This window comes from Caretta caretta, chromosome 13 (genome assembly GCF_965140235.1).
Source record: "Caretta caretta isolate rCarCar2 chromosome 13, rCarCar1.hap1, whole genome shotgun sequence".
Taxonomy (NCBI): Eukaryota; Metazoa; Chordata; order Testudines; family Cheloniidae; genus Caretta; species Caretta caretta.
Window position 1 is genome coordinate 7,310,312 of NC_134218.1, and position 27,205 is coordinate 7,337,516.

The window sequence follows — 27,205 nt, forward strand, 5'->3', positions numbered from 1 at the left end:
CATTGTGTGACACGTTGGATGACTTCAGCCAGAGTGGATCCACAAATTCACTGGAGATGACCAGAGTGATGATTTTTTTAAAACACGAATTGAATGCTTGTGAAAATGTAGACTTGAGAGCAGAGTAAGCTGAGGTCCTTTTTATTCTCAGAACAGGTCTAGCATGGGCAGTGGTAGTGGAAATGCAGTTCACCTTACACTGGAGGATTACTTTTAGTGATCAGAAAATTGTTCATCTGGATGCCCATTCATCCTTAGTATCTGATCGTACTAAGCCTTTTCAATTTTGCTTATACCTAGTTAGTACCTTTTAATAGGGAGTTCATAAATTAAGGAATAAACTTCATTCTTCTGCAAGAATCTCCTTTACTAGTTATCTAACTCTATTCGTATCCTTCAACATGTCAGTAAAGTAGGTTTTTGTTTCAGGGACTTTTCCATCGTGTTCTTCGTGAAGAGATTTCTTTGTCAAAGCTAGTGAGAATGAAGCCAGAAGAACTTCTCTCCAAAGAGCTGTCTGTGTGGAAAGAGAAACCAATCAAATCAGTAAGTAATGTAATTCTGTTTACCATGTATTCACATAGGAATTATTGATGGGTTTGTGATGTTGTTAAACTACTTTCTAGAGTCACATGCACAAAAGTTTAAGATTTGCTGAGGGTGAGAATTTTGGCAGACCAATACATTTTGTAGCCATCAGTGGTTACTGAAAGAATAGGTAATAGGGTATAAAGTAGTGATACAATTACATATGTGGCTTTTTGATGTTAGAATATAATTTTATGCTTTTCTTAGATAACAGAGTCAAGAAGTAAATCTCATGAAAGCAAGAAGTCAGCCATAAAACAGGAAAATATACCAGATGTAAATATGGAAGATTCTCCACCAGTGTCTGACTCAGATGTAGGTATAAACAGTTGTTTAAGTGCTGAACCACTGAGGAAAATATGTCAACTAGTTCTGCATACCATTCACCAAAAAATGAAAGTTTCTAAATATGTAAAATAACCATTTGTGTTTTACAAGGATTTGCGTTTTAATTTTAGGAGTGCACCAAGCTTAATGATGGGCATACTACTGCAGACGTTCTTTAAAATCAGACACTATATATTTACCTTTTGATGCTCATTTTAAAAAGAGAGTAATTTTTAGAAGTGATGTTTGTTTTTGAAGGGTTAATCTATGCTTTCTGCTAACTTTCCAAATGAAAACACAATCGATAATATCACAGTTTGGTTGCTGGGAAAACTTCTGATTTGATAGGACATATTTTTGACATCAGATGGGGAATGAGAGCAGAATAACTCTTAAAAAAGAGAGCTCTTGATTTCCTGTGATATGTCCTTACTAAAGACGGAGGGGGAAAAAAGAAACACAGGTAAAGTGATCATGTATGAAGAATGTTTTCAAAATGCCATGCCTTTGCAAAGGTGCTAATGAGACCAAATGACTTTTTAAGGTTTTTGTTGTTAAAACAACTAAAATTCAAATTATGGATTCCAAAGGCTTTGATATATTTGAAATTAATGAACAACCAGTAATATTTGTTTTTGCATTTGTTCATTTTTAGGAGCAGCAAGAATCAACCCGAGATGCACCAGAGAAAAGTAGTGCTCCCCTTCTGGATATTTTCAGTAGTATGTTAAAGGACACAACAAGTCAGCATCGAGCCCATCTTTTTGACCTGAACTGCAAAATCTGTACAGGTATACATAATGTTCAGTTTAGAGATAATGTCAAATTAGTTTCAGACTGAGAGACTGTTAGCAGCCATGTTAGTCTGTATCCGCAAAAAGAAAAGGAGTACTTGTGGCACCTTAGAGACTAACAAATTTATTTGAGCATAAGCTTTCGTGAGCTACAGCTCACTTCATCGGATGCATGAGTGGAAAATACAGTGGGGAGAGAACACATGTTCTCTGTGTATATAAATCTCCCCACTGTATTTTCTCTGTGTATATAAATCTCCCCACTGTATTTTCCACTGAATGCATCCAATGAAGTGAGCTGTAGCTCACGAAAGCTTATGCTCAAATAAATTTGTTAGTCTCTAAGGTGCCACAAGTACTTCTTTTCTTTTTGTCAAATTAGTGTTGCACATAAGAAATCTTATGTATAAAGGGCCAGTCCAACATTCACTGAAGTCAGTGGGAAGATGTCTATTGACTTCGGTAGTCTAGGACAAAGCCCATGTCGTTTGATAGTACTTGTTAATTGAATAAACTGGTCCTTTTTGTAGTTGTGTAGAGTTAATTGATATAATTATCTTTTTTTATTTAGACCACCTTAGCTCTATTTAGTTGCTTATTTAGTATAGGTAGTAAACTTTATTTTCTGTTTTGAGAGAGAGAAGAATGCTCCACTGCAGATGTTATATAAATTATTTGGTTTTTCTTTCCAGCGTGATTTATTATATGAGTAACAATAAATAAAACTTTTGTTTGTCTAATTTAAAGGTCAGATTTCAGCATCTGATGATGAACCGGCACCAAAGAAATCAAAATTGTCTATGACTTCTGCTAAAAAGATGGAGACGCAATCAAAGCCAGAAGTAAAGCCAAAATATGAAAGTTCTACACCAACTGCAGCACCTGAAACAGAGGCAGTATCTGAAAACGCAACAGAAACTCTTGGCTCTGTAACAGAAACAGTCTCTCAGTCAGTCTTGGAAACAACATACTTTCCTACAGCACAGGGGCATAATGCAGAATCTACTTTGCCTGAAGAGGTCTCCATTTATCCTACCTCTTGCATTGCAGGAGTTGTCACAACAGTAACTGTATCTGGCAGGGACCCCAGAACGGCAATGAGCAGTTCATCTGGTACTGTGACCTCAGCATTGCATTCCAGCCCTGCACCTGACAAAGTTTCCATGGTGGAATCCAGACAGGAAACATCAAAACCTGTTTTAACAGCTCCTAAATCAATATTAACAAAACCATCATCCTCACCAGATCCAAGATATTTGACAGTTCCTCCGTCACCAAATATCAAGTGCGTACATTTTATAGTAAACCAATCTCCTGAGCCTTTGACATTACTATTTTCTACCAATAATATGATTTTTTCTATATTAAGAAGAAAGGCAGTTCAGATTTTAAAATATGTCCTCACGCAAAAAATCTTTTGATTTATCATCCCCTCATTTTTCCTCTCCAAATGTCATACTCTGCCTACATTAAAAGTAAAGGGTGTTATGAATGTGAGATAATGGGTATATAAACTTTAGTATAAATAGAGAAAACCAGTGGAATTACTCCAAATTTACATTGGTATAGCTAAGAGCAGAATTTCATCCTAAAATTAAAACGTTCTTAGACTTCATTTTGGGGGTGGTTGGAAATTGTCTCACTAATTGATCCATTTAGTAAAAGGACAAGGGTCACTTACATTCAATATGCATAACAGGGAAAACAAACATATCCTATAATTTGGATGAAATTTTTTTGTTTTTGTTTTTTTCAAAGTCAGTTATAATTTATAGTCATATTTAGTTCTTTACCATGAGGATGTTTTCATACATACAGTATCATTCACTCACTTAGTGGAAGATGCTTAAATTTACTATAGAGTCTGAGATAATATAATCACATTGCTAGCCTGACTCTACAAAATATGTCTCTCACAGTACCCTTCATTCCCTGTCTCTGCATATATGCTTTTATTTTCAGTAGCTCCTTGCATTCTTTCACCAGGATTCAGTTAATTTCCAAGCATAATTTAGATAATTTATAATATGGTCAATTTGTCACTTATTTGGATTCTGAGTAGCAATTAGATGTTTAAATTTTCTCAGAATATCTATTCACTTGTTTAAAATGCCTAAATATTTGAGGAGTGGGGGGAGGCAGAAGAAAGAAGGGAAAGTGTCATTTCTAACCTTTTTCTCTCCCCCGATTTTGTTTTGCAGCATCACAGAGTCACGATCCCCTCAGGATGGAGATACTTCCCTCTTTCTCTCTCGTCTCAGTACCATTTGGAAAGGATTTATTAACATGCAAAGTGTGGCCAAGTTTGTCACTAAAGCATATCCTGTCTCTGGGTGTTTTGAATATCTTAGTGAGGTTAGAACAGATGTTTGTATGTATAGAATATATCTATATTTTTCGCTTGTTACGAAGGTTCAGGTCACTTGTTAAATATTGCTACACTGAAATTATAACAACACTAAATGGCATCACTTTACTAAAAGGAAAAACTATCTGTTGGCTCAGTATGCCAGTGTGAAAGTTTTGGAGGTAGGAAGCATTTTAACCATGAATAAAGTAGTTGATATTTTACAACACAACTGTCACTGCTGAGCATATGGTGGGTATCTATTTGGTATAAAACAAGCAGACAGTTCTGATACTGACTACAGATGGTCAAATAATATTTGCAAAAATTGTCAAAATTATTAAGCAATATTTTTGAACAGTTTATTCAACAATTTACTTTTAAATTATTCACCTCGCTCTAATACTGAACTTAACATTAGAATATTGGCACTATGGGCACTTTGTGCAAAACCATTTCTGAGCTTTTTAAATACTGGTAGCAGGTATAAAAATAGCTTTATATTTGAATACATAAACAAAATACTTACATAATACTTTTAGAATAGCAATTATAATGTGAAGCAATGCATCTTTTACCTTTTAAAAATATTTTCGTGTACTGCACTGAACAAAAACTAGCTGTTTTCTGTTAAGGAACCAGTTTTTTTCCCCGCATTATAATCTCCCCTTTCTAGGGGACAACAAAAACTGTAAAGTTAAGACTGATGTCTTAAACCTGCTTTCCTTTGCACCTGTAATATCAAACCATATGGGTAGGATTTTCAAAAACACTTGGCATTGGCCTAACTCTGCTCCCACTGAAGTCAGTGGGAGTTTTACTATTGAATTCCTTGGGAACAGAGTTAGGCCAATTTTGGAAACTTTTGAAAATCCCACCCTGCACCTAGAAATCAGGCCACTGGGACTGGATCCAGTGCTCACTGAAGTCAACAGAAAGACACTCACTGACTTCAGTGAACATTGGATTAAGTCTCAGCTGTCTATGTGGCTCCCACTAAAGTTGGAAAATTTCTGTTGTAGATCCAGTAAGTCCAGCTTTCAGTGTTGTTTTTTATCTTTCTGACTCTTGGCAGTCAGACTTTTAAATATATAATATATGTAGGGCTTCTGTTTTTCAGGGTTTAGAGATGTCATTTTGGGGAGTTATTTGTAACAATTCTTTAGTTTTATGTATCTGTCCAAAATCAGGGTTTTTTCCATGTTGTCTGTTGGATACACGGTATTGAGTAATGAATATATAAATTACTCATTACAATAACATATACTTTGGAATGTTTCCTAGTGTATTGTAAGATAGTACTGTTTCAAATAGCACTATTTTAAAGTGCACAAGGGAAACTATAGTGCGCACCCACAAGGTCTACATAGACCACTTAATGTGCCACACAGTGCACTTTAAAAATAATCCCCCCATAGTTCACATCACTGCTTTGAGTAGACAAGCCCTTAGTACTCAGTAATCCTATCCAGTGTTTTTCTGGTGTTTATTCGATAAACACTACTTTCATTTTTTTATTTATGTATAAATTTGTTCTCTTTTGCATTGGATGGATTTTATTGGTTATCATCACCAAATACCTCAAATCCGAAACCCTAAGTATATGGCAATGTGTGCATATGTTCAGACAAACTGTTGTTCCACTCAAAATAGAGACTTCACATTTAAAAAAAAATATAACATTTTTTTATGGTAATTCTTTTTGGAACAAGTTCTGTAGTTCTAAAACAAGAAGCCCATTTTAAAAACCTTAAGAATTACTTAGTTATTAAAAGGCTTCAGAATCCTTAGGGTCCTCTAAGAGCTAAAAATGGCCTTGTTTTGGCTTCAGTACCTGAATTGGGTATCTGTGACTGTCTTAAGACACTCTTGGCAAGAAAAAAGCAGCAGTTTTAAAAATGGACTCTGCTTAAAACTTTCTTAGAGACATAATTTAAGAAAAAATATTTTTCAGGCCAGGTTTGAGAAGTATGATCTTCTGGTGTTAGATTAGATGGACCACTGGTCTGATCCTCTTTGGCAATTTATATGGGCCTCTGAGAAGTGGGATATTGCACTTTTTATTATTTTATATTGATTAAAAACAAATGGTGGAGGGATATTTTATTTCTGGGAGTATGCAGATTTGAGTGACCTGATGTTACAAAAAAGTGTACATTTGTTAATATAAAAACAGATTGGAAACTTTCTCCCTTTTTAAAGCACATTTTATGAGGGTATTTATATTATATTTTATATATGAATATAAATGTGTGTTTAGGTCATGACTTTATTATTTTTAGTTGTAATATGGGAGCCATAGTGGTAATCACTTACAGTATTTGTACTGCTAAAATTTCCTGTAGCATTCTGACTGAGAGAACCTAACTAAACACACATGGCTCGTATTCATGGGGCATAACATTCTGTTAAATTGCAAGTAAGGAAAATAATTTATACTGCTATACTGGGAATTAGGGTGTTAAAAAATTCACTTGTGTATAAAAATTGGTGCTTACCTGCCCAAAGCAAAGCAAATGAGCAGATTTAGCTAATGGTGCATATGGAAGTCCTTCAACTTTCACAGTCATTCTGGACTGCCTTTTTCCTTGTAATATACTGTCACCCTCCCAGTAATGTTCAATAACTACACTCACCTTGCAGTTAAGAAATAAATATTATAATGTTATAGCCTCCTCTTCCTGGAGTGTAGCCTCCAATAGGCTATTGGGATAGGGCAATCTGCATTGCTTTTTAACAACATATTGTGTGTTTATGATGCTTTCTCATATTACCGTGTAATACTTCTTGTTTAGGATTTACCAGATACAATTCATATTGGTGGGAGGATCTCACCGAAGACAGTCTGGGATTATGTTGGCAAACTCAAATCTTCCCTTTCTAAGGTACTCACTTAAAATCCTCTGTATAGCAGTGAAGAAGAAAACTAATCTTATAAAACGTAATCCTAGAAATGTAGGTCTGGAAGAGACCTTAAGAAGTTATCAAGTCCATCCCCCTGTACTGAGGCAGAACCAAATTGATGTAGACCATACTTGACAGGTGTTTGCCCACCCTGTTTGTAAAAACCTCCAGTGATGGGGATTCTACAACCTCTCTTGGAAGCCTATTCTAGTGCTTAACTACCCTTATAAAGTTTTTTCTAATATCTAACCTAAATCTCCCATGCTGCAGATTAAGCCCATTACTTCTTACATGGACATGGAGAGTTGATCATCATCCTCTTTATAACAACCAGTAACATATTTGAAGACCGTTATCAGGCCCCCCCCATGCCCATGTTTTTTAAGCTTTCCCATAGGTCAGAGGTTCTAAACCTTTTATCATTTTTGTTACTTTTCTCTGAAGTCTCTCCAATTTGTCCACATCTTTCCTAAAGAGTGGTGTCCAGAATTCAGCACAGTACTCCAGCTGAGGCCTCAGCAGTGCTGACTAGAGCAGCACAGTTACCTCCCATGACGTGCTTACGACAAGTCCTGTTAATACATGCCATAATTATAGTGGCCTTTTTCGCAACTGCATTACATTGTTGACTCCTATTCAATTTGTAATCCACTATATTCCCAGATCCTTTTTCAGCACTACTACCACCTAGTCTGTTATTCCCCATTGCATATTTGATTTTTCCTTCCTAAATGTAGTACTTTGCACTTGTCTTTATTGGCAATTCTGATATAGTTTTAATTGCTAAACCTCCAATATTATCTGAGATGATGCCCAGGAATCCAGTGAAAACATTTAAAAGTTAAAGTTTTTAAATTGGATTTACTGAAGAAAAATGTAAATTTGTGTAGTTTGAGCATATTAACCATTTTGATCCTCTACAATGTTGAATGGCTCAAATGCCTTACTTACTGCTCTTTTGTGAGTAAATGAGTGTACCAAGTGAACCAAGAGAATTTAATTCTTTAGTGTTAAATATTTATATACAATTTTAAAAGGGGACAAAGTGATTATGTAATGTAGGCAAGAGGCTTTACTATTAAAAACACTGATGGAAATGGAAAATCCATGCATTACAATGTTAATATCTGTCATGATGCATCACAGTAAGAGTATTCCCTTCTTCAGTATTGCTGGAATGCTCAGACTACTAATTTGTTAAGAGGCAATATTTAGATGCAAGATACACAACTAATGTTTGTTTTCAAAATTGTGTAGGGCTTAAAACTAATTCTATTTTTAATTTAAAATAATAGTTTTAGGCACAGTGATATTCCTTTCAATTATAGTATTGCCCTAATGTAGACAATTGGTGTTGATTATTGCCACAATTTATAGAATATTGGGTTTTTTAAATGAAAAGTGAAGTACTTTCCAATGTGGTAACATCCCATTTAGCACTTCATTTGCCAGTTTAGCACCAGATCAACAATTTCCCCTTGTACTTTTGTATTGTAGGAACTGTGCTTGATTCGTTTCCACCCTGCAACAGAAGAAGAGGAAGTTGCCTATATTTCTCTCTACTCCTATTTTAGCAGTCGTGGTCGTTTTGGTGTTGTAGCTAATAACAACAGACACGTCAAGGACCTCTACCTGATCCCGCTGAGTGCTAAGGACCCAATTCCATCCAAACTCTTGCCCTTTGAGGGACCAGGTAAGCACATACTTTGTGGGGGGCTAAATGGTACCCAAAATTAAATCATAATTTCAAACATTCTAACCAAGACAAATGATGTTACTGATTTTAGGTGTAATACATGCCCTCAAGTAAGTTCCAATGGAAAAATAGTTCATTATGTAAAAATAGTTGTAAAAATGAAACCTGTAATTTGGGAGTAGCAATAAGTAAACTCTTTGCCCCAAAGATTAAATAACCTGTAATCAATACAGTCCTTTCTGCAGTAGGGTTGGCTTACCCATTATTATGAGCATGAATTTATCCATAAAACTTGGTATATAGATCAATCATTCTATAAAAACACCACTGCCAACACATCAGCACAAAGCCAGCAGGAAATTCCAACTTTGGAAAGCACAGGAATCAAGATATCTACTCAGATGAAAGGTAACGTTTGCTACAACTTCACAGCATCATCATCTCACTCTAACTATGACTTTTTTCCTGCGCGCTTGTGTTCTAATGGGTATAGGAAACTCCAGCTAAATCACAAAATGTTGAAGACTGGCTTGGTTTAAAAAAAAAAAAGCCATTTTCCCACTCCATAGGAATGTAGTTTAGCTGCACAATGGATAGTTATAATTGGGTGTAGGAAGATTACATTATCACAATCCTGATCATTCTCATATACATTTTCTTTCATTCCATTTTATAAAATAAAATGGGGGAGGAGGGGAGAGTAAAGTTCAGCTTCAGTTTGCTCCTCTGCCTGTGTGGTAGGCCTGATGACTGAGTGAAGAAGTAAGAATGAGGGGTGTGTGAATTCATCCTTCAGATAGCGCTTTTATACTGACTTGAATTTGATGTCTTCTAAAACTGAGGATGAAGGAGGAGCATAAATTCAGTCTCTAAACAAAAATTTGTTTTTGACACAAGGTAGCAGATCAAGAGGCTAAAAGAGTGTGAGTTGAGATCCAGGCAACACTCAGTTGTTGTTCTGGTGTTTTTAAAAAATGCTTTAAAGAATGAGCATCCAAGACCAGATCCTGCAGTGTGCTGAGCTCCTTTCTTGAAAAGCTGAATGTCCTCAACTTCCATATGCTCATAGGATTAGGACCCAACTAAACAATAAAATGTTCTCAAACAAACCTCATTAAACACAAATAATGGAGTATTTCATATTTGGGCGAGCTGTTTGTGCCAAGTGTAAAAAAAAAAAAAAAAAATAATTTGGTGTCACTCCCTTCCTGTCTCTCCCACACCATCTTAAGCCTGTTCTGAAGATTCCCAGCCTTAAGAGAGTGGGGAAGAAATGCTAGCTGTGTAACCATCCATGAAGGGGGCATACTACTGGTCCCCATTCTTGGACTGCAGCTGAAGGGGCACTGTCTGTTCCTACCTATCAGGTACTTATGTGGTCCCCATTATTGTAGTATTTGAACACCTCACAACGTTTAATGTATTTATCCTCACTAGGCCTCTGTGAGGTAGGGGAAGCACTGTTGTCCCTATTTTACAGCTGGGGAACTGAGTAACAGAGGCACCAAGTCATGTGCCCAAGGTCACACACAAAATCTCTGAATCAGGGAACTGAATCTGGATCTCTGGAGTCCCAGGCTGTCAACCTAACCATTTGACCATTCTTCTTAGCACAAAAAAAATTCCTACACTTCCACTGGGGACCATGATGAACAAGAGGAATAGGACTGGCCCATCAGTCAGCCCGAAGGAGCCCACAGTCTTTTGTAGTGCATTTAAACATATCTTAGGGGAGCACTTAAATAATCTACGCCTAGTACCTGCTTTGTTTGACTTTTGATTTTTGTCTAGCTTTGTAAGTTTCCTTTTTCAGTTAATTTTAGTTAGTTGTCCCTGCTCTTGAGAATCTGGCAAATGTGGATAAATCAATGCTTTTAAATCTTCTTAGTAGGAACTTGCAGATATCACATATGGGCCTTGTGTTGGCCTTCTGCACTGGAGTGAATTATACCCAAGACAAGTTCACAAATTGATTAGGCTCTAGTCGGACAAAGGTTACATTTCTAAATTCTAAAATTAAATCTTTCTCAAATACTAGAATTAAGGCATACCGTGGATAAAATACATGGAAATTGCAACCAGCTATTGATTTTTAAAATCAACATTATTTTTCTAGAACATCTGTCCCTTCACAAATATCGTATTAAAAGGTTGGTTGGCTATTTTTTTGTGTGTGTGAGGGGGGGAAGAGTTGACCAAGATTTTCAAAAGTGATGAATGATTTGAGTACCTCAGTTTAGGTTTCTGAACTAGACACTCAAGGGGCCTAATTTTAACACCACTTTCTGAAAATCAGGCCCTTTAAGGTGTCTGATGTTGGGCATCCAAAATCACTAGTTACTTTTGAAAATCTGGGCCTTTTACTTTTGTTAATCATTTGAATTTTTATATGGTACAGATGTGTCTGCTGATTTTTCCATGCCAGCAAAGGTTGGAGTGTTATAAAAAACAATACACAGTTTCTTGAGGAAGGGGTGTACTTTTTGTGATTTCAAGTATACGAATCTAACATGATGGTGTTGGACTCCAGAGGGAATTGCATCTGCCACCAGGGCCTTCATTTGGTGGTGGTGAAGTAAGGGGTGAAATGAGGGAATCTTAGAATGACCTCTCTTCAGCAAAAGAAATGTACTTGAAAATGGGCAAAGATAGTAACTGTAAGCAAAAGAATTCCATAGCCAATGATCCTGACTGCATATCACTACTGGCCAAAAGATTGTATCAGATTCTATACCTGGGAGTGTCCAAATGACCAGTATCAACTACTTTGAAAGGATTGGCTTTGTTTTCATAGCATACAACATATTACTGGTTAAAAGATTTTCACTTGTATGTACGTATTTCTGTTTCCTGCCCTGTATGTGCTTCTCTCTTGAAGTATATACAGTGACATGCATTTTCTTACTAATGGATGGTTATGCCTTAATTGGAAGTAATACAACAATTTTGCAAATGCAAACTATACTATTTCAGCCATTTTCCCTCTTTTAAATAGTCCATGATAACTGCATTGGAAGAGTTTTGACTTTCCCTTTTCTGCTTTAGTGGGCCAATATGCTTTGTGGCATCAGTTTATTAAAAAAGAAGTGTTAGGAAGGGAATTATATCAGTTTGACACTCATGAAGCTCTTACTCTACTAACCACCTAACTTCTGCAGGTCAGAAAGGATTTTCTAATTGTTTCTTTGAAGTATCATTGCTCTTCTACTTTATGTGTAAAATTAAAACTTTTTTGGGGGGTATCAGACTAAATTAATTGGCATTGCTAACTATGTTAGTCCAACATTTTTAGCTAATTATTTACAGCATGGCTTTAAACCTAGAATTACCGGAATCAAAACTATAGATCGGGGTGGCTAAACTTACTGACCCTCCGAGCCGCATACGACAATCTTCAGAAGTTCGAGAGCAAGGGTGCACCTGCTGGAGCTTGAGGCTTCAGCTCTGCGGGAGGCACATGATGGGATCAGGGCGTCAGCCCTGCTCCTGCTAAAGCCCCGAGCCCCGGCAGGTGTTTCTCATGGGGCTGAAGCCCTGAGACCCCTCCCTCCGCACTGGGCAGACACCCCTACCCCGCTGCAAGGTAAAGGTCCTGAGCTTCTCTCCTCCCCCAAGTCTGGTAGGTGGAGATTGGGTGTGGGGCAGGCCAAGGGCTCCGTGAGCAGCACTTTAATGGTAAAAGAGCCACATGTGGCTCGCGAGCCACAGTTTGGCCACCTCTGCTATAGAGAATCTGAAAATATTATATGCTTTAGATGAAAAGAGATGTTAAGTGCAGATCCCACTTTTAGGTCTGAATGATAGGGAGGGCATATGGTTTAAATAAAAGAACCTCCAACTTAGACTTCTGCTACCAGACATCCCTAGCAAGTGTGAACTGATAGTTCAGTGTTTGTTTCATAACCGTGCTTAATTGCATTAATATTTTAAAACTAAAATACAGTAAAGGAATATTTAATTTTTTCAGGCATTCGCTTTTTCTCTGTTCTTCTGTGTATGTGTATATGTATCAATACCACTGCAAAAACATTGTAATCCACATTTTCAAGTAATATCAGATGGAATTTACTGCTTTCTTTTTCTTCATAGTCAATAAAAGTATTTTATGGAAAGTGGTCATTGTCTCTTTAAATATAACTGTTTTCGTAGATGTTGCGTAACAGTCTCACTGTACCTTCAATTACAGTTTAACAAGAAACCGGAACATATCAGAAATCTGTTAAGCAAAATACAAATATAAGTGAGCAAGCAATAAGTAGATGATATAGTAAACATAAAACCTTTTTCTACCACCGTTTCAAAAATCCTAGCTAGAAGATATTAGAACTGTGCCGAAGAGTTTCATTATACAAGTAGAAATATAAATTTCTCTTCTGTTTGTGGTGGACTGACAAAATGAAACTGATGACTTCTAAACTACAATTGTACCTATTGCTTCATGAAAAACTTTCACATCCATTTTCTTGCATTTAATTGGGATTTAAAAATTGAGGGAAAATGGGGATATGTCCATTAGATATATTCATCAAAATACTATAGTATCTGAAGTATTATCAGCTGGCAGTTCCAGGTTATTCCAGTAGGAATTTACTGTCTTTCACTGTATCATCCCTAAATATAGTCTGAATGACTCTCGCACACAAATTAGCACTTTTCATCTGTAGATCTCAAAGCAGTTTTCCAAGTAGGGTAAGTACAATCATCCCTATTTTACAGATGGGAAAAGCACAAAGAAGATATATGACTTATCTAAGGTTACACACTGAGTTTAGTGGCTGAGCTGGAATAGAGCCTAGGTCTCCTGACTCCTACACCCTATCTGCTGGACTATGCTGTCACATAACATGCTTCCTTTCCATTACATTTTAGTTCACCAAGTGCACAAATCTAAAGGAGGAAAACAAATCATCAATTAATAATGACATGTCAGAACACTGTGTTCAGTGGAAACACTTGCATTTTTTCTGTATGATTGTTCACTTTTTTGGTGACTTATTCATGGATTTTTTTTTTTTGTTTTTTCTCTTTTTTGGAAAGAGGGACATCAGCTGGATCACTTAGTCCGACCTGCTGCAGTGTGGCAGGATTGATTTAATTATCCTTGAATCATCCAAGATTGGTGACAAATTTGACCTTGAATCTGTAGTGACGGTGATTACACAATATTTTTAAAATTATTTTAGTGTCAAAGGGGCCCTACTCATGGACCAAGATCCCAGTGTGCTAGATGCTTATTTTATTGGTCTTTTTGAATTTATAAACATAAGTTTTGCTGCAACATAACCCCATTACTCCTTTTTTTTTTTTTTTTTTTGGTTCTCCTTAATTGATGGGGGGAAAATTACTCCTTGGCTTTGTCATATCACCCCTTTTACATAATTACGATACTATGTCTTCCTTCAGGTTTTTTTACATTTTACTGTGGACTGAATGTAGTTACTTTCTTCAAAAGTCTCACTTCAGTTGTTGTTCTGTGTACTCTATCCAATTTGTGGTTTTTCTTAAAATCTAGTGTCTAAAGCTGACACAAGGCTCGTGCTGAGTTCTGGGTGGAACTGAAATGACTCTTCTGATTTTTTTTTCTATCTACATGCTAACGGCCACAATACAACCCTGTGTAGCAACTATGTTGTGTTGACTTCATTATAATACTCCCCACAAATTCTTCTCTGTGCCCCTACGACTTGGCCTCAGTTTTCTCCCACCCTATATGTAATTTTGTTCTTGCCGCACTAAACTTGCTTCATTTTGATTTCTTTTGTAATATAGTATTTTTTAACTCTCCTGTCTTTTTTTGTATTGTCTGTAAATATTAATGTATTCACACATCCATCTGTCATGTTGATAATGAAAACAGCAAATAGTAATGGAACCAGAATGAACATCAGTGGAACTCCACTCCGAACCTTCTCCAAACCTGACACTGAAACTCCTGCTATCAAAGGATGAATAATTGCTGATTGATACAGTTTTTATCCACTTCTACATCTCTGATTCAAAGTTCTATAGTTTTCCTGGGAGAATGTGACATGAAATCCTTATTAATTTAAAGTAGATTCACTTTAATGAAAAAACAATGTATTCTGTCCCCGTAGAAAACACTGCATAAATGTTGGCATATCGATTTGATCAATTACAATGGTAAATATTTTTTCTGAAAATGTGGAAGAATACAGATAATTTCTCTGCTAAATCTTTCCACTTATAGTGCACTGAAACACCTGAATATCAGACTTCTAAAAAGATAAATCTTTACAATAGTTGGAATAATATCATTAGGTGTATCTTTATGTAGAAGTAGACTCTTTCATCCCAGCAGATATATTAAAGACAGTGGAGGAAGATGGCACAAATATTCATCATAGAAAAAGAAGACTATTCCATTCAGCAAGTATATTTTAACCTACTGTGTCAGTGCGTACTTTAAAACCGAGAACAAAACTCCAGTGGCAGTTTTGAATTATCTAACATGCTACAAGTGAGAGTTTAATTTGCAAGTAAGAGTAACATATCTTGTGGTCTAAACAAATTTTAAAAAATGTGTTGTAAAAGATGTACGTAAGGAGTAGAAAGGCAAGCATATGGGGAAATGAGCATTTAGCATATCCTGTATTTCTATGGCCACAGTTTAACAAAATCAGCAGCTGGGCTTCAAACATGTAGTGGGATAAACACCTTTTTATATATATATAAAATTAATTCATCATTAAAATATACCTACTAAATTCATTTTGTTATGTTAGTTTACAGCACTTTTAAAATGCCTTACCACATGAAAACCAGCTGTTAGGGATTAGTTTGAGAATGGGGGGTCAACATTTTCAAAACTTGGTTCCTCAAATTAGACACTTAAAGCAATATTTGGACATCTACATAGAAGTTGTCTGATCTTTAGAAGTGCTGGTCACTCCCAAATCCCTTTGAATTCAACAGTTGCTGTAAGTGCGTAGCACCTTTCAAAATCAGACCACTTCTGGATACAAGAGTAACTTTTTGGCCTGGGTTCATGAAAATTTATGTAAATGAGATGCTAGCATAGTTTTGATTACAAACTTAAAAAATTCCTATTTTGCTGAAATTTGGAATATACGATAATTGAAAGGCAAGGGTTATGTACAATTTGATATGAACTATTGTTAAATTACAATATCAAAGTAGATAATCATGGATTAGGACTATTATCAAGCTGTAGACAGCTCTGATTTATTGAGGTAAATATTTAAAATACATTTTATGAAGTTTTTGAATGCTATTAGTTTTTTGACTAGAGCTGGTTGAAATATTTGTATCAAATATTTCATTACAGTTTTTGACCCCTTTTTAGTTAATCACTAGTTTGCAAACAGATCTTAATTTCTGCTTCACCAGGTAGTTATACTGGATATTTTCCATCCTAGGAGGGTTGTTTTTTTTTTTTTAAACGAGTAGATTATTCAGTGTTTTTAATTTGTGTTGTGACTGGTCACTTAAGTCACAAGGCATTGTCTCTGGTCCTGATTAGATAACTGAAACTTTAAAGACAAAAGAAGAGCAAACTCCTAATAAGGATTTTTGGACAAATAAAAGTTGGTGAAAGTTTCAGGATTTGTCAACATTTACATGACTACATAATGGTCATCCAAATACTTGCAAATAAGAAATTGACCCCTCAATTCATAGTGAACCAAACTCAACATTTATATCCACAAACATTCACAAATCAGGGGTATTTTCCTATTTCACTAGCTCTACTTTTGAACGATGCAGTTATAGGAGATAATAAAATAGAGGGAATCCTTAACCAAGCAAATCCCTGAGTTTATCTAATAAATTTTGTAATTAATTTTAAATGGGGCTAAAATGGTCTCTTGCTACATTCCTGATACCCAGACTCATCAGAACTGCTGCTGCTTAAAGTCAGCTGTTGAGTGCAAGATAGGTTGTTTTTGGACTGACCAAAGATTGCTAAGATCTTTCCCCAAGAGAATGCTGTACGTTTAGTTTCTAACCTACCTGATCCCATCCCACCTCAATACCCATGTGATCTTTTTTTCAACTGGAAAATTCAGATTATCTGCAAGTCCCAGTGTCTTCCAGTGCAGCTTGCCTCTCCTTTCCTATGACTGATTTAAGTTTATTTTAAGTTTATCTCATTTAAAATAAATTTATGGAAGAGGGGGAAGAAAACATAGTGTTTGTGAAACCCTAAATTTATGTCTGAGTAATATTCCTATGACACTGAATTCACATAAATGGAGCGCAGTATTTATTACAAAAATCAAAATAAAGGAATGTTTATAATAATATAATGGGTCAAACAAAATCCCCGGTTTAAAAAAAAAAAAAACATCTAAACTGTGGGACTTTAACTCTCCACATTTTACAAGCAATTGGGTTGATGTAGCTCATGCAAACTGGTATTGTGCCGAGCCATGTTCTCACAAAACAAGAGGGGTTACATACCATACAAGCAGCAATACTTGAGAAAACTGGGTGAGTTCACGAATCAAGGCATGTAGGTTTGTCTGAATTCTATAAAACTTTCATTTAAATTCTGTTAGAAGAGAACACTGTGTTTTTCAATACACTTAACCCTATGCTAAGTACCACTTCCAGTAGCTAACCAGTTCTTTTAAACAATCACTGTAGAGTAGCCTCAAGATTTTCATTACAATTTTTTTCTATAAAAACCACTTTTAGTGCGCAACCAATTTTTGCAGGTTGCTTGGGTATTCACTTAAAACAGATTCACTGTACATTTACCAGTTGCCCTCAGAAGTATTCAGAGTTTTTAGATTAGTGCTGTTTCTCCCACAATTGACAGCAGACTCATGGTAAGATTTTAAATTCTCTTGCTTTAATTTGTTAATTTTAGCAGTGATGTCCTTTGAGGAATGCCTGCCTCCATATAGTTACGATAAGCACAAGAGCCTCAGTTGTTGCTGAAGGATGAATGTTTGACAAAATGGGTTGTTAGTCTGAAGCCTAGGAATATCACACAGGATAATTTTGAAAATACTGAAAGCAAAATATAAATTTTTCCATGTGTGGGTGTGATGTGGACAACAGTATCAGTTGACTGAAATATGCGACATCCACCTCAGTAGAAGACTTAAAGGAGACTCTCATCAGCCCAAGAAAAAGAGGCAAGAGTTTGAAGAAAACTGTTCCCCTGCTACATTTGAAGAACAAAATTAGAAATTTAAAACCATAGTACCATCATAAAAAAACTGTTTTAAATATACTAGATTACATTAGTCCTCACAATATGCTATTATACACGCTCACAAGTGTTCTAGAAAGACTTTAAATATAATCACAGAGCTTTCTAGATTTTTACGCCATTATGTTACTTAAGGAAGTACTTTTCAGTTTTACAGTACACACACAAAAATCTGAATGCTTGTATACATTACATTTATAACCAGAGGCATGTTAATGAGTTTTTTTCATTGCCCTCTATCCTGTGTTCATTTGATTAACCTCCCCAAGTATCAATTGAAGTTGTGTGCATAGGGAGGGGAGAATAGAATTAAATAAGATAGTGTGAAGCAGAAGAAAAAGAAGTCTTTATATCATAAAATCTTCCTGTCAATCTAGCATGTGCTTTCCTAATGACCTGATCCTGAAGCCTTTACTAATAGGATTACTCACCTAAATGAGACTACTCACCTATGTAAGAGCTGGAGCACCATGCCCTAAATGGTTAACGTTCAATTACGGAAGGGTTGTACATCACATTGTCCTCTGTTCTGCCAGACCCATACTCCTGTTTGTCCATTTATCTCACAAGCATCTTAAAGCTTTCTTCCATGTCACCCCATCTTGGAATGCCCTCTCCAAACTGATCCATATTGCCACTTATCCTCTCCTCAAGATCTGTTTTTACTATGAAGACTACAGGAAATTGCCCACAGGTAATGCTACAAAGAAGCCCATTGGAGTTTACTAATATTTACATATATTTATTAAAATTACTTGGAATCAAATTGTGCAATAGCGAATTTATGTACACACATGATTTTCTGATACTCTTTGTCCTGCCTCTCCTATCCCCTTTTTAGTGTGTTCTGCATTCACTTGTGTCTCTTAAATTAAATTGTAAACCCTTTGGGACAATGACTTTGTCTTGCGATGTGTTTGTACAACACCAGCATAATGGAATCCCAGTCCCAATAGGTACTGTCATAATACAGCTAAAACGATAATAATCCAGACATTCATGACTGAAACACATATGTACAATGTATAGGCTCCAGATTATCCATACCTACCCTCTGTCTGAAAGTCTTCATCTAATAAACTGTGAACTTATGTTCCTAATTGTGTTCTAATTATTTAAACATATCTGGAGTTGGCTCAGTGATCCAGATAATTGGTGTCTTATTGTAAAATGTCCAAAGGGCTGTTCCACAGTACAGATCATATTTCTGGTAGAATTTTCACATCAGTTTTTAAAGTATTTTCTTTTATACCTCCATGAATACCAAACTTCATCTCTACTTTACCCTTAACTTGCTTGGTAGGGCTTGGTATAATATGCTAGTGAGCCTCCAGCTTCCTTGCTTTTATTATGCTTCTCTTTTTAAAAAATAGCTTCATCTTAAAATGAGCTGAAATTACCAAAGAATTTTCAACGAGGAAATGATTTAGTACTGTTACTATTTACTTATTAAACACATCTCAACTAAGGTTTTGAAGCTAATCTAATACCAGTACGCTGTTAACAAGAATAAACAGCTTTAAGCGTATGATTATCATTTAGAGTAAAAAAAAAAAAATGTGGACGTATCTTAATATTTATATAGTCCGTCTTTCTCTTTGATAATTTACTATGCTAGTTATATGAGTCTTTTTATTAAGCATTTTCCTTTGAAGCTAAACACAATTTTGACCTCTTTTAAAAAATGTGCTGTTATAGACAAAGTTACCATATTCTCAATGTACTGTAGAAAACAGTTGGAAATATTCAAATGGCATGAGACTAATGTTTTAATAATAATTCTTTGCATTTTTTTATTGTTACTTAGATGTACTGAATGCATGTATTGTTGTAGCAGGCTTTCCCCATTTTATCTCTATTAGTTACAGTATATTTACTGATAAATAATTTGATTTTTTTCTCAAAAGCATGTTAGCTTTGAGAAGTGAACAAGTGAAAAAAGAATGTTTAATGAAGTATGTTTCCAATGCAGAGATCTGATCTGATTTTTTTATATTAATAAGGAAGTCACTATTTTAGTACCGCCACCTAGTGCTAGTTTGTTCAGTTAAAAATATTTCACAAGAAAAGCATCAGAGAACATATTTTTAACTGAAATATCCTATAGTGTTCTTCCTTTTTTAAAAAAAAGGCTAGTGAAAAATCTGACATAATTACATATAGTGCAATTCAAACAAAAGGTGCACACTATCTGTATTGATCTTATGTATTTTCTCTGTTGTGTGCTTTCATTGCTGTTGCAGATCAATCGGTTACTGCTTTAAGGATAAATAACTGACTTATAACAAAGTCTTTTTTGTCTTCCAGGTCTTGAATCATCACGTCCAAATTTAATTCTTGGATTAGTGATTTGTCAAAAAGGTAAACGTCCTGCAACTGTTCTGGAGTCGGACAAGATGGAAGAAAAGCGAAGCAGAATTCAAATACAGGAAGAAACTGAAGTATCAGTGTACCCTAAAGGCCCTAATGCTTCCCAGCAAGAAAAGAAACCTTCAAAATACACACATTATTCTGGAGAAACAGCTGTAAGTACAACGCCACCTGTATCTCCTCCACCACCACCACCGCCACCACCGCCATCTCTTCCCATTCAAGAACCATCTACAATAACACCATCAGTGTTAAAAATACTGTCATCGATTAAAACAGGAACCACAGCAACCATGACACTGCCAGTTCCAACTTCAGCAACAGCAACAGTCACTGGCATAACAAATTCATCTTCCACAACTTCATGTTCTTCAAAAACAGCCACACCTCTTGAGCACATCCTGCAGACTCTTTTTGGAAAAAAGAAAGCTTTTGAGTCTGTTACTAAGGACTCTGAAACTGTTCAGTCTTCAAACCAGGAAGCTCAAGTTACAATAGATGGAGTGTCAGCTGCTCCTTTATTAGATCCAATTGTACAGCAGTTTGGGCAGATGTCCAAAGATAAAGTTATAGAAGAGGAGGAAGATGATAGACCATATGATCCTGAAGAAGAGTATGAGCCAGAGAGAGCTTTTGAAATACAGACTGGTGAAAGTGAAAAACTGTATGATCTTGAAAAGCCTTGTGAAACATCTGAACTAGAGGATGAGGCCTATGATCCAGAAGATGAAACTATCTTAGAAGAAGCAAAAGTTACGGTTGATGATTTACCTAATAAAATGTATGCAGATGTGAAAAGCAATGCTGTGGAATCATCCGCCCCATATGTGCCTGATCTGTCTGCTCCCTCATCCTTGGTAGAACAGCAAAAAATGTTGGAAGAATTAAACAAACAAATAGAAGAACAGAAAAGACAACTGGAAGAACAAGAAGAAGCCCTCAGACAACAAAGAGCAGCTGTTGGCGTTTCAATGGCTCACTTTTCAGTGTCTGATGCTTTAATGTCACCGCCACCAAAGTCATCCATAACAAAGACTGACTTATTCCAGCAGGAACAACAAGTTACAGAAAAATCTGATTTACCTTCATCCTCAAATCACCAAGCACAAGTGCTAAACCAGGGCTCTGATCTGAGGCAAAGTAGAGATCCTCGACAGGCTAGAAGAATGGTAACAGAGAATAATGATAGTGCTGATTCTCGGATAAAGCCACAAATAGTACACAATGAGACACCTACAAAAGAAGTTTTTCCAGCCAATTATCCAGGTTCATTACAGACTTCACTTGACAAGGAAGATAAAACATTAATTTCTGCTACCTCAGCTGGGTATAGTGAGGAGAAGTGGGTTCCAGGTGAAAAAGTGACTACCCTATCTGAACAAGATGCACCTAATGTCAAGTTTGAAAACACTGCTAAACTTCATCCGGAAAGTGTGAATCAAACAGCTTCTGGAGAAACTTCCACATCCAAGCCTTTACGTAAAGTACTGCTTCCAACACCTCCCAGTACATCTTTTCAGCCCAATTTCCCAACACCAAATGATGGTCAGTCTTTGCAAGATTTGCATAAAGTACCTTGGTCAAATGAGTCACAGGATGCTAATTCTCCATCAGTAGGAAGAGATACTTTTTCAAATCCAATCTTCACACCCCAGGAAAAGATAGCTGGTCACTTTGAACCAGAAAGAAATCTCTCTTCAGTACAGTATGAAGATCAAAGAAATTCTCAGTCCCGTCAGTTTGCAGAACAAACTGAATCTCCAGCTGTTCAAAGTGAGGGAGAAAAAGGACCTCTCCCTCAACACTTAGAAGAAAACCGAGGCGGGCCTCCATTTCCTTTGTCTGGGCAAAAAGGAGGGCTTCCACCCCTGATGTTTGGTGCATCTGGGGGACCTCATGGACCCAATTTTCTTGGGCAGAGAGGACCAGCACCACAGTTTTCAGAAGAGCATGGTTCGTCTCCAAATAATGATGGAGAGAGAGGACCTCCACCTGGCAGATTTGGAGGACAAAAAGGACCTATTCCTTCATTATTTTCTACACAACATGGACCACCTCCTCTTTTTGGTGATAATAGGGGCCCTTCACCTTCCTATCTTGGTGGTCCAAGAGGAATGTCGCCATCTCAGTTTGAAGATCGTAGGGAACCTCACATGGAACAAAGAGACTTCCCAGATTCCCAATATAATGAAATGATTAGGCCTCCTGGACAATTTGAAGGACCAGAACCACCCCAGTTTATGGGAAATAGGGGGCCTTCACCTTTTCATTTTGGAGGTCAAAGAAGACCACCACCATCTCAGTTTAAAGGACAGAGAGGAGGCCCTCCACCACCTCAGTTTGGAGGGCCAAGATGTCCACCACCTTGTCATTTTGGAGGATCAAGAGGCCCTCATCCAAATCAATTTGAAGGGCAAAGAGGTCCAGCTCCAAGTCACATACCAGGGCCCAGGGGACTTTTGCCACCGCCTTTTGAAGAACGGAGAGGGAGTCCACCACCCAGATTTGCAAACCAGAGAGGGCCAGCACCACCTCATTTTGGAGGACCAAGAGGAACTACACCTGCATTATTTCCAGAACAAAATGAACCTCCCCCTTCTAGGTTTCATTTTCAAGGGCAACCTCCACAAGGTATGAAACCAAGCCCTAGACCACTCCTGGAACTTCCAAGTCATCCACCGCCACACAGGAAGGAGATGTGGGATGAAGCAGGGCCATCTACCTCTCTTCCTAATCTTTCAGGGCAAGGACCTGAGTCAGAAGCGCAATGGCCAGTGTCCGATTTCCGAGAGGGCAAAAATATTGAATTTAGAGGTCAGACTTTTGAAGGGAGGCAGAGGGAGAGGTATGAAGGAGGAAATAAAGAAAAGGTACTAGATCAGCCAGAAGGTCAGCAGTCAGAGAATCGACAAGGCAGAGGGTTTGAAGAAAGACGAAGGGATCGGGAATATGGCAGACCTTGGGAAAGAGATCATGGCAGAAACTGGAATAGAGACAGGGAAAGGGACTGGGAGAGACACAGAGACAAAGACTGGGATAAAAACAGAGAGAGAAACCAAAACAAAGATAGGGAGAAAGATTTGGAGCGGGCAAAAGAATGGGAAAGAAACAGAGACCGAGAGAGAGCCAGAACCAGAGAGAGAGATTCCCACAGAAGACGTGATAGGGACAGATCAAGAAGCAGGGACAGGGATCGTGACAGAGATAAAGACCGAGATCGAAGCAGGGAGAAAGAAAGAGACCGAGAGAGGGACAGAGACCGGGACAGAGACAGAGGAAAAGATCGTAAAGCCCGAAGTAAAAGTAAGGAAAGTGGTAAAGATTTGAAGCCCGAACCACAGCAGGAAACTCAAAATCCAGCAGAAACAGAAGTTGCTTCATCTTCCACTAATCAGACATAGAAACAATTCATAATTAATTGTACTCAATAAATGATTGATTTTTCAAAAAAAAAAGCAAGAACTCACTCGAGATCTCCTGTGTATATACTGTATATTCTCATCTTTACAAGAATGCCCTTGTAAAACAAGCCTTACAAAATGTGTTGACAAAACAGTTTTTTAACAACTGTGAATGAGAATATTCAAACAGATAAGAAGCAAGAACATACTGGACTTTACCTTGCAGAATTTTGTGCATAATGTTTTTCTTACAAAAATTCACAGCGTTAAGAGTTATGAGATTTTCTTTTTTTTCTACTTACACCTTTATCTTAAAATTTCCATTTACAATGAATACAGGAATGGAAAAAGTCTACAAAGAGCATATTGCTTTTTAAGATTACAAAGTTATGTTTTCCAGTAACTTGAATTGTAATTTTATAAGAGAATCTAATCAAGACCTTAGGAGCCATATCTTTACATCTCATTTATGTAGTATTTCGGTGTAAAAAGTTGTTTCTACAGCACATGCTTTACAAGAGGAGTCTGATATTGTTGTCTTGTGATCTTACAATGGATGGGTTGTGTGTATTTAAGAAATGGCTGCAAAAGAACAGTGTTATTCCTTATTTGTAACTGACAGAGTATTTGAATATGAAATGACAAGTTTAAAAGTGCACTATCTTCCTTTTTATATAAAGGTATTTTGAGTTATGGAATCTAGCTGCTGAGAGTTCAACCAAGAAACACAGGCTTCTACATAAATAACTTTTTTTTCATGAGGCTGCAAGGTTTTAAATGTTGCATTTTTACAAAAATATAATTAAAGAAAATATAACACCTCTGTACCAGTGGAACTCTGAAGTTTTAAAAATAACATACATTGGCAAATGATTAAAATTTATAAATGAATAAACTGGTAAACCAAAGGGATGGAAAATAAGCTGGTTAAATATACTACTAAAGCTATTTTTTTGGTTATGCTGATTCTTGCAAAGCATTTTGTTTGCAGAATGTTTCTATTTAGAGGTTTAAGGATTTTCTCCACTTTTTCTGTAATTTATTGACAAGAAGTATTTTGCTCCCAAACTAAAATGTCAGTGCTTTTTGGCAATCCATAATAATGCTGATGGTGTATTTAAATGTTGGCCACTGAAAATAAACATTTGCATAAAGCTTGAAATGGAAAAGGTGATATTAGTTTAATGCGGTAGCTTGAGGGAAAGTGTTTCACTGTGCAATACAGCACACTGCTACTTTTCATGTATTCTTCAAGTACATAATTCTGAAGTGTGAAACAGAGAAAACCCTGCTAATTTATTTGAACCTGTAAATTTACAGTTGGGTAAATATTTTGATATTTTTATCAAATAGTTTTGCAAATGTAAAATTAGATTCCTACTAACATTTGCATCTTGAAGTCTACATTATAAGTAGCACTATTCCATATACATCACTACAGATTTTACACTTTATATTGGTGCATCTTTGAATTCCTTAAATATCAAGGACTCGGCTGATTTAAATGATGGGCAGTATTTGAAACCGGTAGTCAAAATGATAAAATGCAGAAAGAGGTGGTATTAAATGCAAACATCTACTATGATGTAAGATTTTTTTTTCTTTTTCTTTTTACTGGGATGTTTCTAATTTAAAGACATACATAAAAGTATGCAAAAATCAAGTGTGTTTGTTTAGGTTTACTTGATAGAAATTTCTGTAAATTGTATTTTATATTGCAAAATATATCACTGTACATTAAAATGTGGGACTTCACAGGTTTTTGTTACTGTAAGTAGAATAAACATCTACAGAGATTTGTTGTCTTTTTCTTAAAACCATGTACATATTTTAGTTATCATTACTACTTTTTAACAAGACAAACAGTATTACAATTTGAGAGGCTTCAGAGAAGAAGAGTGGCATAAGAAACAGTTACTGAGCACTGGTGGATGTTTTGCCAATATGATTGCTCAATTTCTCTACCATTCTGAACTAGGATGGTGCTTTCAAAACAAAACAATTTATTTAACAACTGACATTAACTGTAACGGTTCTGAAAGGCAAGTGCTATCTTTGTTGGGCTTGTTTGATTTTTTAAATTAGCCATTCAAAAACATTTTCTAGTATGTTCCAGATTTTTTATTTGAATTATGAGGTTGTCTTTTGCAGAGCGTACATCAGCAGAACAAATGAGAAGTTTCTTTGATGAACAGCTCAGCTGCTCTCAGCCTTTGCATAGGTGGAAGGGGGAAAATTCATCCCATTGGTGAAGAACAAGGCCTCCTGTGATTTGGAAGCAGGTGGAGTGACTCTACAAGGGACTTGTTTGCTTCCCATGTGCTAGGATGGTGGTCTCCATAGCAATGTCAAATAGGCTGCTGCAAATGTTCATGCTGGGATTTGGTCAAGCTAGGGTCTAGTAGGTCTGTACTGCCAAGAGCTAGGAAACAGCATCAGTGGCATTGACAAAATTGGTGCTGGTTCCATTTCATAAGCATGGTCTTGTTCACTCTGATGGTGAGCCAGACTTGAATTCTGCTGCAAGATATGTTGCCTAGATTTCAAAATCTGGGCCTGAAAGAATGACAATATTTAGCCTGATTCAGATAAACTCTAAAAACAATACTGAGTTTTTATCATATAACTGTAGGACTGGAAGCGACCTCAATAGGTACGTTACTGAGGCAGAAAAGTGTTATCTAGACCAGAGGTTCTCAAACTCTGGTCCATGGACCACCAGTAGTCCGCAAGCTCCATTCAGATAATCCATGGATCGTTCCTCCTAAGGTGCATTCCAGGCCGGCTGCACCCAAGAGACGGAAGGGCCACCTACCTAATTAGTGGAACCTCACAGGCATGGCTCCACTAATTAGGTGCTGGACCCTGAGGAAGGCGCACATGGAAGGTGAGGTGATGGCCTTGGAGGGAATGGGGGTAGGTGGGAGGCTGCAGTGGGGCGAGAATTGGGGGTGGGAGGAATTTGGGATGTGCAGGGCTGTGGGGCAGGGGCCAGAGAGAGGTGACCTTCCCCAGTTCCAGGCCTCCGGCTGCTGAGGGGAGATGGCCCTCCTTCCCAGCTTCAGCTCTGTGGCGGTGGAGAGGACCCCCCCCCACACACACACACTTAGAGCTATGGCGGGGGGGGGCGGGGGAAAGAGAGACCCCCCCCTTCCCAGCCCCAGGGCTGCTGGGGGGGGCGGGAAGGAGGGCACATCCATCTCATTCCAAAGGTGAAACTACTGATATTAAAATGAGTTGTGTGCTTTTATTTGTATAACAAAAAAAGTTTGTTTTCGAGGTAGTGTTTTTCTCCAAAGCGCTAAAGGGCGGGAGGGGAGGTGGTCCCTGGCGGTGCGTGGGTGGCTCTGAGGGGTCAGGGCCGGACTTCCAGTCAGGCACGTCCTCAGGGTGCGCGGAACTTCGAAGTGGGTTAAAAGTTTCATGGTTTTAGGGACAACACAAAGGGCAGCTGTAGGTGGGGGGAGGGCGGCGCACAGGGGCGCGTCCGGTGTAAATCCGGCGCTGCGAAGGGAGGTGGTCCTGACGGGGGCGCGGAGACGGTTCGGGGCGCTGTGAGGTGGGTGTTCCTGGCCG

The 27,205-nt window shown here is 37.2% G+C and overlaps 1 protein-coding gene across 8 annotated transcripts in view; it reads left to right on the forward strand.

Moving 5' to 3' along the window:
• DIDO1 (death inducer-obliterator 1) overlaps nt 1-25,425 on the forward strand; it is an 88,565-nt gene extending 63,140 nt beyond the window's left edge. For 5 of the 8 annotated variants that reach the window (XM_048819382.2, XM_048819381.2, XM_048819385.2 and 2 more), the window contains 8 exons: nt 430-546; nt 796-903; nt 1,571-1,706; nt 2,457-2,994; nt 3,911-4,064; nt 6,852-6,941; nt 8,458-8,653; nt 20,166-25,425. In XM_048819382.2, the coding sequence (XP_048675339.2) occupies nt 430-546; nt 796-903; nt 1,571-1,706; nt 2,457-2,994; nt 3,911-4,064; nt 6,852-6,941; nt 8,458-8,653; nt 20,166-23,629 (4,803 nt within the window). In that variant the 3' untranslated portion in view covers nt 23,630-25,425. Of the gene's footprint in view, nt 1-429; nt 547-795; nt 904-1,570; nt 1,707-2,456; nt 2,995-3,910; nt 4,065-6,851; nt 6,942-8,457; nt 8,654-8,959; nt 12,772-20,165 lie in introns of those variants that run through there. The other 3 variants (XM_048819391.2, XM_048819390.2, XM_048819393.2) reach the window with 3 other exon arrangements.
• Nucleotides 25,426-27,205: the final 1,780 nt, after the last annotated feature.